The 18,251-nt window shown below is 40.3% G+C and overlaps 2 protein-coding genes across 3 annotated transcripts in view; one reads left to right on the forward strand and one right to left on the reverse strand.

Moving 5' to 3' along the window:
* wwc3 (WWC family member 3) overlaps positions 1-12,002 on the reverse strand; it is a 42,924-nt gene extending 30,922 nt beyond the window's left edge. Inside the window, exon 1 of one of the 2 annotated variants that reach the window (XM_080877843.1) lies at positions 11,558-12,002. In XM_080877843.1, the coding sequence (XP_080733969.1) occupies positions 11,558-11,703 (146 nt within the window). In that variant the 5' untranslated portion in view covers positions 11,704-12,002. The remainder of the gene's footprint in view (positions 1-11,557) is intronic. The other variant, XM_080877844.1, reaches the window with a different exon arrangement.
* Positions 12,003-14,677: 2,675 nt separating this feature from the next.
* Positions 14,678-15,337, forward strand: cldn33b (claudin 33b; the record flags this gene model as incomplete). The annotated part of the gene is made up of 1 exon (XM_080878110.1): positions 14,678-15,337. The coding sequence occupies one exon, from the start codon at positions 14,678-14,680 to the stop codon at positions 15,335-15,337; it is 660 nt and encodes a 219-aa protein (XP_080734236.1).
* Between the last annotated feature and the right edge of the window lie 2,914 nt (positions 15,338-18,251).

The raw sequence follows: 18,251 nt of genomic DNA on the forward strand, positions 1-18,251 counted from the left end.
ATGTTGAGGCTTTGTCGGCGGTTAATGGTTTATTCTAAAACATTAAACATTCTCCAGGATCCTCTTTCAATCTGAGCGGAAACAGAAAATGAGACATATCTGAAACGGAAAAAAATAGAGGCTGTGAGAATGACAAGCATGTTCAGCTGTGGAGGAATGAAATGCTGCCGGGCTTGCTCGTGCACCGCAAATTCTCAGCAAAATATATTTAGTTGTTGAAGACATTTGCTAATTCTAGAATAATCTGTGCCATCCTGGGTTGTCCCAGAGGATATTTCTATCTGTAGCGGCGACGGCCTGCTGCATGGGAAAGGCATGTGAAACTCGAGTCTGGGCCACCGAACCACGTCTAGCTGGGTCATCACCACCAGCTCCTTAGCCTTTGTTTCGGAGCTGCAACAATTAAATTCTCCAGAAAGAAGTCTGCACATTCCACTAAAAATAATACTGCCTTCACACATTTCTTTACGGGACCTCAGAAGCTGGATTTAATACCCTGAATCTGGGTTACTATCCTTCAGCTCGACCACAATGAGCTCACTAAGGTTTGACAGCCACATGTTTTCAAGAAGCTAACAACAATTCAAAGGCTCTCTTGCTGCTGCCGGCTTTTATTTGGTTCATAATACAGCTCATAATAAATTAAAAAACATACAGCTCATTACGCCAACTTTTTAAATACAAACAGCCCCAAACAGTCCGTATATAATGCATTTTTGACACTGTTTGGTTCACTATAAATGCAGCTATGTTATAAAACAGCCAGTCAGCCACAGCAGAAGAATCAAATCAGAATCACTAAACACTTAATCAGCCACTGAAAGACTTTTATGATCCCACAATCCTACTGCTGAAGTCTACAAATCTGACCAGAGGAGAGATCTTTGCACAACAAGCACTGCTCATTTAATCAGAGGGGTGGACTATGCTTCTGGTTCAACATAACCAGGTTTTCTTTGTGTTTGCCGTCTTAAGAAAACCTAAAACACCACGCAGAGACATTTCTTCATTAATCCAGGCTTTTAGCTTCATATAATGTAGCCTCTGACACTACTTCAGCTGACTCTTCTTACTTGGTTAAAAATGGACTGATGAAATGCCGCCTAGTTTAGTAAGAGACATTAGATGAACAAGTGATGAGATCTAGAAAATGTAAGAAAAGAAATACAGCTAAAGGTAGCAGTGGTACTGGCAAGAAGACCAGAGAGTGGAGTTGTCAGAAACACATCGATTTTACCACCTGGTCCACTCTCAGCATCAGTGTGAAATTTCCAACCTTATGGATTTAAAGATAAAGACTATTCATTGCATCCAAATGTGACACTGAGGGGAAAATGTAAATCACTTTGGGCTGGGCCCTGATTTAAAGGTGCATCACGCAGGTTTTGTTTGTGTATTAAACTTTTTTTTTTTTTGGACAGTAAGGCAATTTAAAAAATAATCTCTTTGTTGTTTCTAAGGCTGTTAGAGGTACCAAGGGCTGATTTTTGTGTAAAGGAAGTGGGTCAGAATTTCCATGAAAATTTAAAGGAAGTGAATCTTAGGTTGGCTTTCCTCTGTGCCTCTCTTCTGGACCTAGCTAGTCAACTTTAACCTAGAAATGGAATTTAACCACTCCATTTCTAGGTTAAGGTTGACTACTTGGTGGTCACTAGACCATTTGGTGAAAGATGCCAAGAGACCGATTTCACCCAGCAACCACTTGGAGATTACACAGATGAGGTCTTACGAACACAGCATTACCAAATCTTCATTTATACTGTAGTATTCAGAGCTGTAATTAGAAAGAGCTACTTCAATATTTTTAGCTAAGGTGATATTAGAGCTAAAGCCCCGTTTCATAAAAATGAAGCCCTTCAAGACTTGCTACACAGTCTTTTAGCTTTCAGCTCCAGCGGACAAGCCCCGTCCATGTGTTCAGGCGCTGTCTAAATGTGTACAGAGACGGGGATCTTAGGCTACTTATAGAAACCTATTTCTATAAGATTTAACACATAATGGGAGAACCGGGTGTCTGTGCGTCCGTCTGTCTGCCAGCTGCTTCAGGCCTCACTCTGAAACGCTGCACCAGACCCCTCTGACAGTCTGGACATAAATGACATTCCTCCCCAAGTTGTTTTCACATTTCTTTTTTAACACAGAAAGGAATTTTTGAGGCAACAGCACTTCTTTTTGGCTTGCAAACTGTTTGTCATCTTCCCAATACAACACGAGATAGAAGCAAGGTGGAGCTTTTGTTGGGCGTATTTAAAAAGGAAAATGAAGAAGGCAACTTAGGCTGAACACATAATCTGGTCTGGAGCTTCAATTCAAAATTAGCACATAGCACCGCATCTCCACATTTTCTCTTAATGAAAACGCTCTAAATGAATTATTGAGAGTTTGGGGGTAGTCACAAACTCAAGACAGTAGTTAGCTAAGGACAATAGCAAAATACTGCAATTAAATACAGCTGGATGAACACTCTGTTTAACTGGTAGTTAGTAGGGATGCAGAATTGTGAAATTACTGGCTTTTTTGTTTGTTTTTTTAAGCTTTTGTATTTTTCCCCTCAGTGTGACAGAGAAGCAAAAATGTTATAAAAGATAGATGGACAATTTTAAGGGGAACAACTATTTTCTATTTTACATATCCTGTTGTTGTGGTTAAGAATTTCAAATAATAAAGTTATGCTGAAGTAATCCCTGTGAACCAAACAGAGATCTTCAAATAGTTCTTTCTATACTTTGACCTGTATCCCGTCTTTAAGTCTGACGTCATTAGCTGTGCCTGGGCCCAACTCCGCTGCAGGTCCCTAAAGTCACACGATCACTGCGGCATCACTGCGAGTTAAAAACTGTCTAAATCTTTTCATCTTTAATAAAATGATCAGCGTTGCTGCTTTACCAGGTGTAACAATTAAGTTTAACATCCAGGCATCCATGAAAACAGAATTTATTAAACTTAGCGGAGTTAGAAGTTAGCAGGGAGTTAGCTCGCTAGTTTCCATCTAAATATACCATGTTCTGACTGAGGGATTTCTGAAAAAATTAAGACATACAGCTCTGCTACTACTTCCAACATAAATGAAGACAGGAAAGTAAACAGCAGTGACATTTGTAGGGTTACTGAAGTTTGGATAATTCGCATGTAATGATGTGCTACGTGATTGCTAGCGACACAGCTATGTTAGCATAATATAAACAGTGAAGCTGGAAGATGAACACTAGGCCTTATCATACCATTCACGGTAATACCGGTATAACGTTAGGCAATGATAAGAAAATGAAATATCGTGATAAAATATGGGTAAAATGCGCAACAGTGCCTTTGTTTTCATACGCACATGGCAGATTTTATGTGGTACACGGCGCTCAAAATGTTTTAGTACAACTTTGATAAGCTACGAAGCCGCACCGCTTGATCGTTATGTCGGAGGATTACGGCTACCATAGTCGGGAGCCTTGTAGAGTGATACGTACTGCTATTACGTACATGCTTCAACATAATATTACCATATTGTGTGTGTATTACCTCTTTTTTAGTTTTGTGGATATTATATGCTCAGGATATGTCAGCCCATTTCCACTGGAAATGCCTTTTGGTTAAACTGTCAGCAAGGAATTTGCATTTGCATTGTTAAATTTTTATATAGATTTAATGCACATAAAAAACAGCTGCTTGTTTCAGTGAAAATGCATTGATGGGCTTTTTTTTTTTTGCACCAATAAAGTTGTGGAGTTGTAAAGTATTTTGTCTCGCGTCAATTATATCATCAGTTATATCGTTATCGCAAATTTCCAAATATATATCGTGATAAATATTTTTGGCCATATCCCTGCCCTACCGACAGTGATCACTGACTGTTTTCAGGGGCTTGTTGAGATTAAATAGAACAAGATACAACGCATTAAAATACACAACAGCCTTATTAAACGAAGAGTAGTTTGGGCCTGGAATTAGGATTCATCACGTCATCACTTAAAGACAGGATAGTATCCCTAATACGTTCATCCCAGGCACATAGAACTGGTTATGAGTACAAAATCCCGCCCAACCACCTTCTCTTTGCAAGTGGGAGCCAATCAGAAGAAAACTGGTTTCAAAAGAGGCACTAAAGCAGCTTGAGGATGAATTGGAGGCCTTGCACCAAGGTACAGTATGTGATAAATAAAGATCATTTCATTTATATACTGTGAATTATAGAAACCAACTCTATTAGAGTTCAATAATAAAAATACTGAGCTGGAAATTAGCATAATGACTCTTTATTACAATACTTCTGAAATCTTCTAAAGCATAAAATTAATGTTGCACATTATTATTGACCACTGCCAAGGGTAACTATTGTGTCATTTAACATCAGGCTGATTTATCTGTGCATTTCCACTGCTTAGGTTTTAGAAATGACATCAGCGACTGTAATTTAGTGGTTTTCAAACAGCCTGATCAGTGGAGTCTTTCAGGTCCTGAAATGGGAACCACTGCTTTATATAAATCTTTTTAAGAAAAAATAGTGATGATGTCATAACCCCGTTTCTGGGTCCAAGCGCTGCCTTCATGAGGCTCTCGTCTTTTTAACCTGCTCTAGTGCTTTGCTTCTTGTTTCCCCACAACAGTTCAGTCATCATTCTCAGCCTCTCAAGCATTTTGTTACAAGTTCTCTTTAAAATGAGGCTTTTACTACAGCTATGAACACCACGGCTTAGGATCAGGCCTTTTTCATAGTGCGTAATCCAAACCATGCACCGTCATAAGAATGACTAACATCCTGTTAGACAGGATGCAGTTTCGCCTACACTACTATATGCCTACTGATAGCTTTGTAGGTAGCCACCAGGTAGAACATCATAATGTCAGCTAGCTCAACTGCACTAACCCTTCAACCTTTGCTGGAGTCAGTTTTCAGTCTTTGCTTACGTCCAGAGTTGCTGCAGTGCTGCACAGGAACATGATATATGATTTTCAGATGTCTTGTAAACTCTCTTTCCTTCATGCCTGGATATTAAATTTTATTGTAACATCTGGGAGAACAGCCATACTGATCATTTTATTGGAGCTGGAAAAAAATGTGGATTGTTTTTTAACTGTCAAAGGTGCCTCAGTGTTTGTTTGCTTTTGGGAACTGAAGGAGCATTTATGCCCGGAAATAGCTAATTATGTCAGGCTTAACAAGCAGATAGACACGTTTTACATTCTTTAAAAAAAACTAAAAGACGCTGCTTCGAAATGAATTACCTGTTCTGCTGGGGTTTCCTGGGTCTTATGTTTAATTGTTAACATTAATGTTTTTGAAAGCTTTATAAATAGTTTCAAAATAACTCAAATCAACCAGAAGCACATCAAGATCTGTTGAAATATAATAACAGAGAAACTGTAGTTTTTGTAGTTGTAAAAGCACAGAAAAACAGTAGAGTCCAGGTTGTCAACAGCATTTTTCTTCACTTTTGAATAAGAATTGTGCAGATGCATGGAAGAGGAAGAAAAAACAAAACAAAAAAAAAAAAAACAATGGTCACCCAGAGCTGAAGGCTGGTCCATGGAGTCTGGCATGTCCTGTTTAGGTAGCATTCTTCACAATATACACATAAAACACTGCCAACCTACACATCTGACTGATGGCTGACGCTGCCAGAGAAAAGCATATTGAGGAACAACATAAAGCAGGGTTTAAGCTACGAGTGAGTGTTTTTCTTGTTTTTGTAGCAATAAATCATCCCCAAAAAAACAAACAAACCACAAGACAGTCAGCTGGGAAACCTGGACGTCAAAGGCGCCTGCAGCACTAACTGCTGAAGGACAAAGTGTTTGCGCTTCCAGAAGGAGTGAGGTGAAAGCTGAAGACAAACATATTGTCTGCTCATGAAAAAGAACACGGGCAAAATGACACCAGATCAAGCAATGACATGTTCGCAACCTCCCGCAACCGAAAGACAAAAAAGAGCCATCATAATGAAAACACTGGGGGAAGCAAAATAACAGCGGGGTTCAGCGCATGTGAATAACCCTTCGGTGCTGGCAACACAGCTCACCCTTTCCAGAATAATTGAATTTGATGTGCTTTGTGACCAAGCATAAAGGCCTCCCTTTGCTGAGCGGCAGGCCGGCCATGGCCATTGCATAACAGAGCTAATAAAGGAGGCCTACAGGGCCCAGGATGAGAGGAGGAGGTAGACACGTGGGAACTGCCTCTGTTCTGCTGCTTTGTCTGGGGCCGCGAGCGAGCAGAGCCCCCGGGCATTAGTGTAGGCATGCCTAACATAACGTTCATTCCACAGCAACAAAAAAGCTCCTCAGAGCTGCTCAGCTTATCTGCAGGAGCTGGCCGAAAGCAGCTTGAGGTATCCACCGTCAGCCCAAAAAAAAAAAAAAAAAAAAAAAAGCATCAGAAATTAAGGCAATCAGTTCGGACGGGGTCTCAGCTGCTTGCAAAGTCAGGGGTTTTCCTGGTTCCTTATGATTAATCCGCATTTATCAGGGTGGTTTTAGGGAACCTCGAACTTTTCTGTTGATATTTACGCTGACTTACAAGAAATATCAGTTAATTATCAGTCCCCGGTCATCTTATACCACTTCAAAAGTCTGAAAATCTTCAGCCCACCCAGCTGCATCGTCTTCATACCATCATCATCATCATCACATGAAGCATTTTCTTCTTCAGGGATTTTCCTTCATATTAAAAACCACTGAGGTTTTGGCCTTCCATCAAGGGGAAAAAAATTCTTGGATGGTGATTTTTAAGTTTTCTGTAAATGGGTTTAATTTATTCAAGCTTCAAATACATTTTTGTTTATGGAATGGCCAACAAGAAAACGCACGCACTTCTGTAAAGTCAGGCAACACAGCCATTTTTATACCACACGCCTACCAAACGTGCACAGTCACCCACCAAAGGCTCATTTTTGAGAGCTGTACATTGAAAGAAATGAGTCTGTATTACCTTATACTTATTTACTTGCTATACCAAAGTAAACAGAGAAACCCTCAATTTCTCAGGTATCTGTGCACTGCATTGGCAAGTCCGTCTAATGAGTCACTACACACCCTCATCTAACCAAAACGTCTCCATCTTCGGCAGGAACAAACTCGACCTCTGGCTGATACGCCGCCCCATTACAGCTCATCGTGATCATCACTGACAATTATGTTCCAGCTTCAATGGTGCCTCTGTTTTAGCGATTAGCAGTGATAATCCACTACTGACGCTCCTCTCTGCGAGTCAGCAGACTCAAGGCGCATCAGGCAGACCTGGTGAGCAACACACTAGATCACACAAGCTGCTGTACTGTACTTTTTGTTTCTTGAGAGCCAGGAGTTAAACTGCAAATCTGAGGCCAGTGTTTTCTGTAAAACAGATCATATTATTCCCAAAATATAGAGCATTCCACCTCCACCCCGCTCCCCCGACTGGTATGTAAATAACGCTTTTCTACTCTTACTACGCACCCAATCATACATGCAACACTTTATTTTATTCATTCTACGTGCTTTTTATCATTAATACACACATACTCACACTCCGATGTAAGCACCTAGCAGAGTAGAAATATTTACTGCAGGAGAACGCCTCTGGTCATTATCTTGGTGGCTTGAGGGTTAAACACACAAACAGTCTTCACCTGACTACATTTATTGCATTTTTATAATTCCACAACACCTCCAAAGAATCTCATCACATGATTTGTCTTTTAAGTGTCTGGCTGATATTTTTTTCCATTTAGCAGCCTCAGGTAAAACCCAGATCTCATGATGAAGTCCTATAAAAACAAATGAGTCACAAAATGACCCTGCTGTAAGAAGTTCCCTCCTGACCCCCTCAGAATCAGCAGATTTTTTTTGTCTTTGTTTTTTGTCACAGGACCTCAAATAGATAAAGGTGGGTTAATTTAGGTGATTTCTTCTTTAAAAATAGCATTCTTTTTAGTCATAAAAATGTATCGAAAAGTAAAAAGTTGTCTCTTGTATTTACAAAGTTAGGAGGAAAAATGCAGGAAAAAAAAAAATCACGCAAACTAAAAAGCACCAAATTTCAACCCAGCCCAGTGTATTCTCAGATCCTGTAACTCCAAAAATATGAACAGTAAGAAAGCAAACTTTTGCAAGGCTTTACAAAAAAAGTCATTGGACAGAGCAGATCAGCTGATTCTCAGGGGTTCAACACCCAATGAGTAACGTTCATCCTTTGATTTCAATTCAGCAGAGCAGCTGTCAAACCGAGACTTGACAGGAGAAATTACGAACCTCTTATCTCTGCATTCATCTCTCTGCTCTTGACATACGTGCATGCAAACAGCCTCATTTATCTGCTTTTTTAAAACCCTGACAGAACAGCTGACACCTTTTTGTATCTGCTGCTCATTAGCAGAAGGTTTGTGCTGCGATGTGATTTAATGGAAAGTCAGTATCAGGTGGTGACAGCAGACATTCCTCCAATGAGAAAGCCTATAAATCACGGAGTAGCACCAGAACAAATACAGAAAACATTCTTTAGTCTTACTAAAGAAGGCCCTCCCTCAAATGCTGATGACTATAAAAATATGTGAAACTGCTATTAGCTGCAAACAACAACGGTTAATCAACTCACGAGGAAATCAGGTTTTCCTTATCTAGATTACACGCAGCTACTAGAAGCCCACTGCTGGAGTAAAATGTACACTAGTACTCGCCATACTTTGAGCTCGGTTTTTGTGAATTTCAGCCTTTCCCCTCATAATACATCAGAGCTAAAATACTTGCTGTAATTCCCAGTAATCTCACAACAAAGTCTGCTTTGAATGCCTGATTGAGCTTGCTTCTGGGCTGGTAAAAATCCCAGTCCCCGCAAAAAGCACATCCTTGCAGCTTTCTCAGTGGCCCAGCGAGCATTCCTCACATACTTTCACAAAGATTTCTGGGAGTTGGAGTTTAAAGCACATGTCCGACTACTAATCTCCATGCTGAAATCTCCATGCAATGGAAATCACACACTAAAATTGTCATCTTTTGAAGGCTGGACATGACAAACATGAGAGCAGCTCTTCACTCTCTGACTGGTCTTTAGGAGGTGTCTTTGTGTGGAAAGGAAAGGGGAGCTGGATAACAATGGCGCTCTGTATTAGGTGTGTGAGCCAGGAATGTTTCAGGTCACTGGAAGTCATAAATCTGCAGGGCTTACTGATGAGTCTGGATGACTGAGGTTTGACACACATGCGAACACACACTCAATAGGTTTTCTTCTAAGTGAAGAAGGGACAGATAAATAGCTCAGGTGACCACGCTGACAGGGTTAACTTGGACAAAAACAACTCCTCTGCAACAATAGAAAGGCTGAGCTGCTGTCTAATTTTACGTCCAAACTGTCAAATTTCATGTTTAAACCGACATGCGGGATCATTAGACCATGATCATGTTTGTAAGGGAGCTTCTGTAGGCGCTGTGGAGGCCCACAGCTGCTCCCAAACCTCAGACGATCATCGACTGTGGCCACATGATTCACCACAACCTCACAATAAAGAAGCTGCCCCTGTGGATTCTTTTAAAAAGCAGTCAAAAACTGGTCTTCTGTTGAAGACTCTTTTATTGAATTGTTATTTACTTATTTTAAAACTACCTGTTTATTTTACTGCGTCTTATATTTTTCTTTGGCACCTAATCTTCATGTTTATTTTAGCCTCGTGTATAGTGCTGTGTGCCAAACTTAAACTTTACTTATCCCCAAAACACAACCTCTGATAGTAATTACAACCTTGCTCCAACAGGGGCATTGTCCAGATATGCGGGTAATTTTACAAGAACATGAACAGGGCCAGTGTTATAGTCTAATATAGTACATTTATTATTTATACTTCTACTTTATTTCTATATTATTCTACTTTCTACTCTTACTCTATTTTATATGTAAATACGATATTACAAATATAATTTGATTTTAAAATATACAGCTAATAATATAGGAGAGATCAGACTATTTCCCTCGGGATGAATAAAGTATTATCAATCCATCAATCAATCGGTAATAAAGTAATTAAAATAATCTCCAGCTACAATATTACAGTTATAAAAATTATTAAATGAATAATCATGATTCTGGATGATAAGTACTTTAAGTATATTTAATGATAAAACTTTTAAATCCTCTCAGTGTCTTTATATGGAAACTGCACTGACATTATTGCTTACTTAGTGTTTCCCAATAAAAACTGCCAGCTGAAGGGAGGACTGAAGATCCAAGTCAAATACTAAAATAATGACATTTTTACAAGAATAATATAATACAGGCATAAAATACTATTGTTTATCTACATGATAGACTCACCCACTTATTTAGTTCGCCTATATTTTAAGACAGTTCTATCCAGTTATATTTTTTGTAAACTGGTTCATTAAATGTGAAAACTAGGACATTTATTAAAGGTAGGAAAAATTTAGAGTTTGCTTTAAATCATATTGAGCTATATGTCGACCATAAACTTAAATGAAAATAACAGAAACAGTTTCCACATCCGCTTTAAACAGTTATTCATCAAACCATTTTCACACTCTCATAAACTCTATTATAGCACAGGGATCTGCAATGCTTTCTACTTTCATTTACGGTCTACATTATATTTTCTGATTTCCCGTGAATCCCCTCTTGCTTTGTGCCACCCTATAAAAAAAATAAATAAATAAATAAAATAATAGGAAGGGGAAGAGGCGATTTCATTGACTTTTCCTTATTTATACGCCTAAGTTCATCTCTTAAGTTCAACAAGATACTACACAAGAAATTTTGGTGCCCACAGTGCTAATAATCTTTGTCTTAGTCTAGACCAGGGGTCCCCAATCTCAGTCCATGAGGGCCGGTGTCCCTGTAGGTTTTAGATGTGTCCTTGATCCATCACAGCTGATTTAAATGGATAAATTACCTTCTCAACATGTCTTGAAGTTCTCCAGAGGCCTGGTAATGAGCTAATCATGTGATTCAGGTGTGTTGACCCAGGGTGAGATCTAAAACCTGCAGGGCCCCCGGCCCTCGTGGACTGAGATTGGGGACCCCTGGTCTAGAACTAAGAACTAAACTGGTGACATGCATACAGAACAGCTTACTATCATCAAGTGCATCAAAACAAAATCTTAAATTGACGGGTTCAACATAAGGCCAAATGTAGTAAATAAAAATAACCAGAAAAAAGAAAGAAAATTTAAGGATGTATTATGTGGGGGGGGAACGATATTCTCTGTGATCAAAGTTGTAGGTTTCTTTAGGAAACTAAAACTAAGAAGAAGAACAGTGTATGTTGATGGTGAAACTTTTTCAAATAGCTTTGAATGAAATTTTCAGGCTTATGTGAAGAGCCATTTTGCACATAAAAGCTTCTATTTGAAGGAATAGGATGGTTCGTAGTTCGTTTATGTTTTCTATATTACTTTTCTACAATTATTTTCCAGTGAGCCAACCCTGTCTCATTCTCGGTCCCTCTGTGCCACCCCATTAAACCCCCCCTGGAAACGCCCCTGCTCTCCTGTGAGTTATGTCAGTTTATAAAGAAGTCTCGTTGTATTAAGATTACTTTTTGTTAGTGTGTGTAATAACACTACTCCAGGGCCTTAAGCGTACCTATCTCTGGGGTCAATCCATGAAGTTTGCCGGGTGTTGTGGTCGATGAAAAACACTCTGCCATCGTAATCCCGGGCTTCCTCCCAGCCCGCGGGCAGCGGCAGTTCCGAGCTCTCTCTCCGCTTTCCGCCGCTGACCCACGGCATAGCGTCGAGACGGTGAGAGGGCTGCAGCCCCCTGCCCTGCTTTTATCCCCCTGAAAAAGTCGCTCCTCACTGCATTACAACCAAACGACCTGGACGCGCTGGAGAAAAGAAACGCAGATACAAAACTTTCCACCGAGGCTGGAAAAAGTCCCACCGGGGGTACATCCACTTTCCTCTTCTTCTTTCTACAACCCTCCAAAATCAGCGCGGCGGGGCTCTCTCAGTGCTCGTTTCTCCATGTTCGCCTTCTCCGCCATATTTCATTCCCCGTGTCCATATTCGGGAGCGGATTTGCATACGTACGACGGAGCCAGTTCCCCCTGTCCAATGAGGAAACTTCAGAGCTCAACACTTTCATTAAAGCTTCACGGCGCCGCGAAAACATACCTTATAAAATAGACTTAAAGTTTCATTTTAATGTTAATTCAGCTGAGTGATTTAGCTAACGCTGCGACACAAACCTGTTGATTCACTCATTAATGTATCTCAAGAGTAGCTTCTGTTTGTGTATATACAATTTAAATAAGTAATTTTTAATTTTAATATTAATATAAGACAGTTATAAAAAAGATATCATTTTAATATAAAATCTAGGGAAACTCCCCCGATCACGCTGTTGTTTGAAGGAGTCGTTTTAGTGGTGCACCTGCGCCACCTCTTGGCCTTAATTGGCACTGCAACAGCTCATACACCGGCCACCCAGATCAACTTCCTGGCGTTTCAACTGTTTTACAATTATTCTTACTTAAGTAGCTAAAAGTAGATTCAAATATCAATCAATCAATCTTTATTTATAAATCACTTTTCATACAAAGATGTAGCACAAAGTGCTTTACATGGTTAAAAGCAGCCCACCCCACCAAATAATATCCAAATTACCTACCTAAAATATGCAACTATCATCTTCTTCTTGTAGGTTTTCCCTTTTGTTCCCAAAGGGGATCATCTGCCTCCATCTGACCCTCTTCTTTGCATCCTCATCTGTCACACCAACCCTCTGCATGTCCTTCTTCATTACATTAGTGAATGTTTTGAGATCTTCCTCCTTTCCTCCTGCTTGGAAGCTCCATACTCAACATGCATTATCCAATATCCACTATACCTCCTCTGTACTTTAGATACTATATTAGTATAGTATTGTATGTACTAATACCAAATCATTTCAGGCTTGCCTCTTTAACTTTGTCTCCAAATTGGTCAATCTAAGATGTCCCTCTGAAATACTCAATTCTTATCTTCCCTCCTGGTTTCTCCCATTTTCAGCGAGTCAAAATTAAAAATCTACAATTAAGGTTTTTATAAGCTATGATAAAATAAATGGCAATAAAGTTTTTTTTATTATTACTTATAAGTTATGTATTGTTTATGAAAAAACACAAGAAGTAGAATGGTACAGAGGTACATAAAACACAATATGACTAAAACAGGCCAGGATCTTCTCAGCTGCGTCACAGCAAGAAGGACAAATACCTCCAATAAGTGTGTGTCTTTCTTTGTGCAGTAGTGAGGGGGTTTTCACTTAAATTTACAAACTATTTTGTGGTCAGCATAATTAACACTGTGCATCCAGCTAAGTTTAAAACTGTGGAAGAACAAGTTAGAAAGAGGATTAGGAGGAGCAGTAAAACCAGACACTAGGTGAGACTCTCTCTCAGAGTATTAAAAAATACTCTTTTAAACTCTGAATAATATCCCCCACCACATGCCAATTTATTTATTTGTGCAGGATATTTGGCGGCCTCTGTGGGTAAGAAGGGGAACTGCAACTACACTTTAATTTTTTATATTTTCAGAGACAGAAATTAAGTTGGATGTGTAATGTGACATTCTTGGCCAGGAACATCATGAGTAACTTGTCTATAGCTGCAGAGACGTCCCTTTAAAGCTGAGATTAAGCTTGTTTCTGGTATCGTTTGGTATTCCTTAAGTGTTTGTGAGGACATCACAGCAGTCAGCTGAGTGTTTTCTTCGCCAGAGCAGGAGGAGTTTGGCAGCCCGGGGATATTATCTGTGCATTTTTGTTTGTGTGTTTGTTTGTGGTTTGTACGTCTGTCTATGAGTTTATGAACGGGAAACATTTTCTCACATCTCAGCTTTGATCTATTGCCTCCTACGATCATTTCCCACAACCATGCAGTGTTCATACGAGAGCACACAATAAGCTGCTCTGTTGTTTCAGATTTAGTCACATGCAGCAGACAGCCTGACTGTGAGCAGCTATCCCACCACAAGGAATATGACAAAAATATTCATATATTTTTAAATTTAACTTAAATGGTTATGAGCAAATCTCAGCATTACTGTCCTTACATAACATTTTTCACTGGTAATAAATCACTCAAAGGCCTAGTTGTGCAACACTGCCTTTATGATACTCTAACACTGAAATGTTTTTCTACTCATGGCTACAGGAAAAACCCTTTGAGGACAGAGATGAAGGGCTTTAATGGCAACTAAGTTTATGACAAGAGTGTTTAGCATTTGCAAATAATAAGCTGAGTTTGCTGTAGTGTGTGGCCCCTTGTTCATATGTTTGTACCCAGTTATTGCTGGATTGCAGGATGCAAACTGAACTTCAAGCAGTTGTTGTTTTTTTTAACGACATCCCTTATGGCATGCAGTTTTGGAAGAGCATATAGGAATGGTCTTGTAAAAATCGTGGCCATCTCTGCCTCTGCCCCTGCTGCCCATTGGCACAGCAGCGAGAGCAGGAGGACCACAAAGGGGAGGGCCATGCGGGCCCCCCTCTCCCTCCAGCAGCAGAAGATGTGTGCTCCTCTGAGTGGGAACTGTTTGAGAACGAACTCCAAGCCTCAGAGCTAGAGCGGTCAACTCTAATTATCAGGTGTTTTGAGCAGTTCCTGTCCCGACTGTACAGCGACAGGCCTCTCCATCTGAAGTGCAGCCAGAGAAGGAGAAGAAGAACTCTTGTGGCTCTGTCAAGCGTGGAGGCCAGAGAGAGGGGGAGAGAAACATGGACACGTGCGCCTGCGCTTTGGAGCTGCTGGGGATGCTGGTCTACGTTGGAGCATGGCTGTGCGCTTTAACCACCACTATCTTACCGCAGTGGCTGACCATGAGCACTGCGCTGCTGCCTGTGGAGAGCTACGAGCTGGGCCTGTGGGAGACCTGCGTGGTCCAGGACGTTGGAGGGATGGAGTGTAGGGCTTATGACAGCCTGCTGGGCCTTTCCACAGACCTCAAGCTGGCCCGCATCCTCATGTGTGCTGCCCTCGCTGTGGGCATGCTGGGAATTCTCGTGGGAATACCTGGACTTGACTTGGTCCACAGCTGTAAAGAGGACAGCGGTCAACAAACCAAGAGGATTTTAATCATCACGGGAGGGGTGCTCGGGATGGTTTCTGGGGTTCTGTGTCTGATTCCCGTGTCCTATATGGCACATATAGCAGTGATGCATTTCTTTGATGACAAAGTGCCTGACGTGGTGCCTCGGTGGGAGTTTGGAGACGCTTTGTACTGCGGCTGGGCAGCAGGATTTCTCCTCATAGTTGCCGGCCTGATCTTGATCACCTCGTCCTCGTGCTCTCAGGTGGAGCCTCAGCCTGTGCTGCAGCGGCGGTACCAGGTGATGGGCACAGGTGTAAATTACAGGAAGCGCACAGAGTACGTTTAACAGATGATTTACCTGTGTAGAGACTGAAATCACAACACAATCACCTGTAGATCTGCACGTCGGACCGCTTTACAGCAATGATGTAAACCACCGAGACAACATACGATGGTGACATTTACGCCTTGTTTCAGCCCTTTTACATGACTCACCTGCACAATCAGACATTATAAGACGATCTGCTGTGATCAGCAAGAATAAATCTATTTTATAAAGAAATGTTTTATAAAAGGCCTTTTTATCCATTACTCTGGAGTGGTTTCAAATTTTTTCTCTTACAAGAAAAATATAATTTCAAGCCTGTTTAGCAGGACTCTTGAGCTTTTTAAATGCTGTAATTGTCAATTATTAGTCTGTAAACATACAGAATAACTCTTAAAGCACAAACTATTCTTGAGTTGCACACTGAGATGATTCACATAAAGAATTTCATTGCAATCCTGGTGAAAAATGGCTCTTTTTTTTTATTAAAAAAGGTAAATTTCCTGTATTTGTTAAAATGTTTTCTGAAGCCATGAGCAGGTTTGACTCCAGTTATGTCAGAGGTAGAAACATGGCTGCTCTTTTCCTCAATCCCTCATCAGCCCCCCCTGCTCGTCTGTGACTCTCAGGCGACCAAATGGGACTAAAAACCTGTCCGTTGGTTTGTCAGGTGTGTCTGCGGCGGTGGAAACACAGCTTGAGTCTAATTCCACAAGATTTCCTGGTCACTCGCTGAGCTAAGCTGTGTTTAATGAACGCATTAATGGGCACTGTGTACTGTGAAGAATGTAGCACAAGCTGACATAATTACACAAATTTGCTGAGGTCAGAGGGTGCCACCGCGCTCTGCCATCCATAACTGTCTGTGTCATTTACATACGCTCAAAGTACATTGACATAATGTGTTATTGCATGGGAGGATGAGGATTTATAAACCTCCATGGTTGGTGCATGTCTGTGGAGTTAGTTCTTATAGAATGAAGCTAATGAGAGATAATGAAGTTGTCACAGGAGCATATGTTACCTGAGGTGCCAATGACATGCCAGACTTTGCTCCTGAAGAGGTGGTTCTGAGGCCCACTGAGAGGGACAATCCTGTCCTCCGATGCCACATAGTCTCCCTATGTGTGGGCATCAGGGAGGCATAAAAATAGCTGCAGATATTTTCTTTTTGCTTTGTTTACTGTAAATGCCACTGAAACGTCAAGGAAAATTATATGTCTTGTAGTCGTGAATAATTTACTCTAAATGCATCCGACTGCAAATAAACAAACCTGTGTAGATGGGTTGATAAGCAAACATGACCCAAATCATGACCCATTCTGGTAGTTCAGATGGAGATAAAGATCATCCAAGTTTCTGTTTCAATGTTAGATGATGGAAACTAAAGTTTTGCAATACATGAGTCACTCTTGAGCAAGATTTTCTATTTTAACCATTTACAAAACCATTTAACTATCTTCTGCACCTGATGTTTCGATTTTACTGGTAAAGTGTTGAAGCAGCAACTGTGAAATAGCAATAATTATATTTTATCACAGTTAAATATAAAGAATATCAGTTCATTAATATCATAAATATCAGCAAAATACAAAATTGCACAGGAATCACTACCAAGTGTAGTTAAAGTAAAAAAAGGAAAAGCACATCCATGGTACCTGAAATCTCCTTCTGTAAATACCGGAACCTTAGCGTGGGCTTTGAGAAAAATGCTATATACTAGATGTTTACTATTAAGTATTACGTTTAGCCTTTCTTTCATTTATTTTTTTAAGTTATTCATATTTTAAATCATCAATTGCTTATAACTACAGTTTAATAGCTTTTTTTTTTAAGCTAACAATTTCAACTGCTAATCTATCCTTTTAGCTAACAACATTTTATCTGCATTTTTAGCTTCGTATTTCAACTTTTAATTCATTGGTAAGAGTTTTAATTGGTAATAATATAAAAAAAACAAATGTAATTGTGATAGCTAAAGGCTTTTAGCTATCAATTTCAGTCGCTAATCAATACTTTGAGACAACGTTTTTTCCACCGCTGGCGACACGTGAACAGGCACAGAGTAATAAAACGATTTTGGTCTTGATTACTGAACATTGCCACTGGGTATTGTGGCAATTCTTCAGGAAAATACAGCGGCTTTAAGATATAATTGCTCATCTAGAGTTTTATTCCAGATCTTCTGCAAGTAAAATCTCATATTATGGGGTGAGATGTTATCCAGCTGCGGTTACCTTTGGGTTTAATTCTACAGACTTTGATATGACACATTTGCAATCAGTCTTCTTATCAGTTTTCCTCCATAAAACACCGTAAATGATAAAGATAGAGAACAAAGCACAACAGCTTTATCTGCTAAAGGATATGTACAGCACAAGTGAGATAGGTAGGTAGGGTTTGTGGAGACAGACGAACATTTTAGACAAATAATTATTTACTACTTTTTACAGGCCTGTTTTTTGTTGTTTTTTTAATAATAAAATTTGGTTACACCTAATTCAAATAGTAGTTTTCTGCAGTATTTAAAGCAGCTCTACTGGTCATCCACTTCTGAGCCTTGCGTTTCTGAGTGCTGTGCTTGTCTGAAGAGGGCTTTTTGTTCTCCATCAGCTAGCCGCCTCCAGAGAGGTAGAGCCAGCCACAGGGCCAGTGTGTGTATGAGTGCCTTCCATGGTAACAATCACCCCAATGAAGCAGCCCCCTCTTCACGCTCACATGCCTGCTCTCGTCAGCCTCCTACCCAGGTCACGTGTGCGGGTCAACCTGGCCGACTCTCACCCCTCCTCACGCAGGACTCCTAAGAAGCCACACCTTGAAATGTTATGTCGCCTCCCACGGGCTTGTGTGGCAATAACACTGATCGTAACAGTTCTTACATAAAAGCTGAGGCCACTAACACACTCACACACATACACACCACTCCTCAGTAACA

The sequence above is a fragment of the Rhamphochromis sp. 'chilingali' genome, assembly GCF_963969265.1.
Source record: "Rhamphochromis sp. 'chilingali' genome assembly, chromosome: 3".
Classification (NCBI taxonomy): Eukaryota; Metazoa; Chordata; class Actinopteri; order Cichliformes; family Cichlidae; genus Rhamphochromis; species Rhamphochromis sp. 'chilingali'.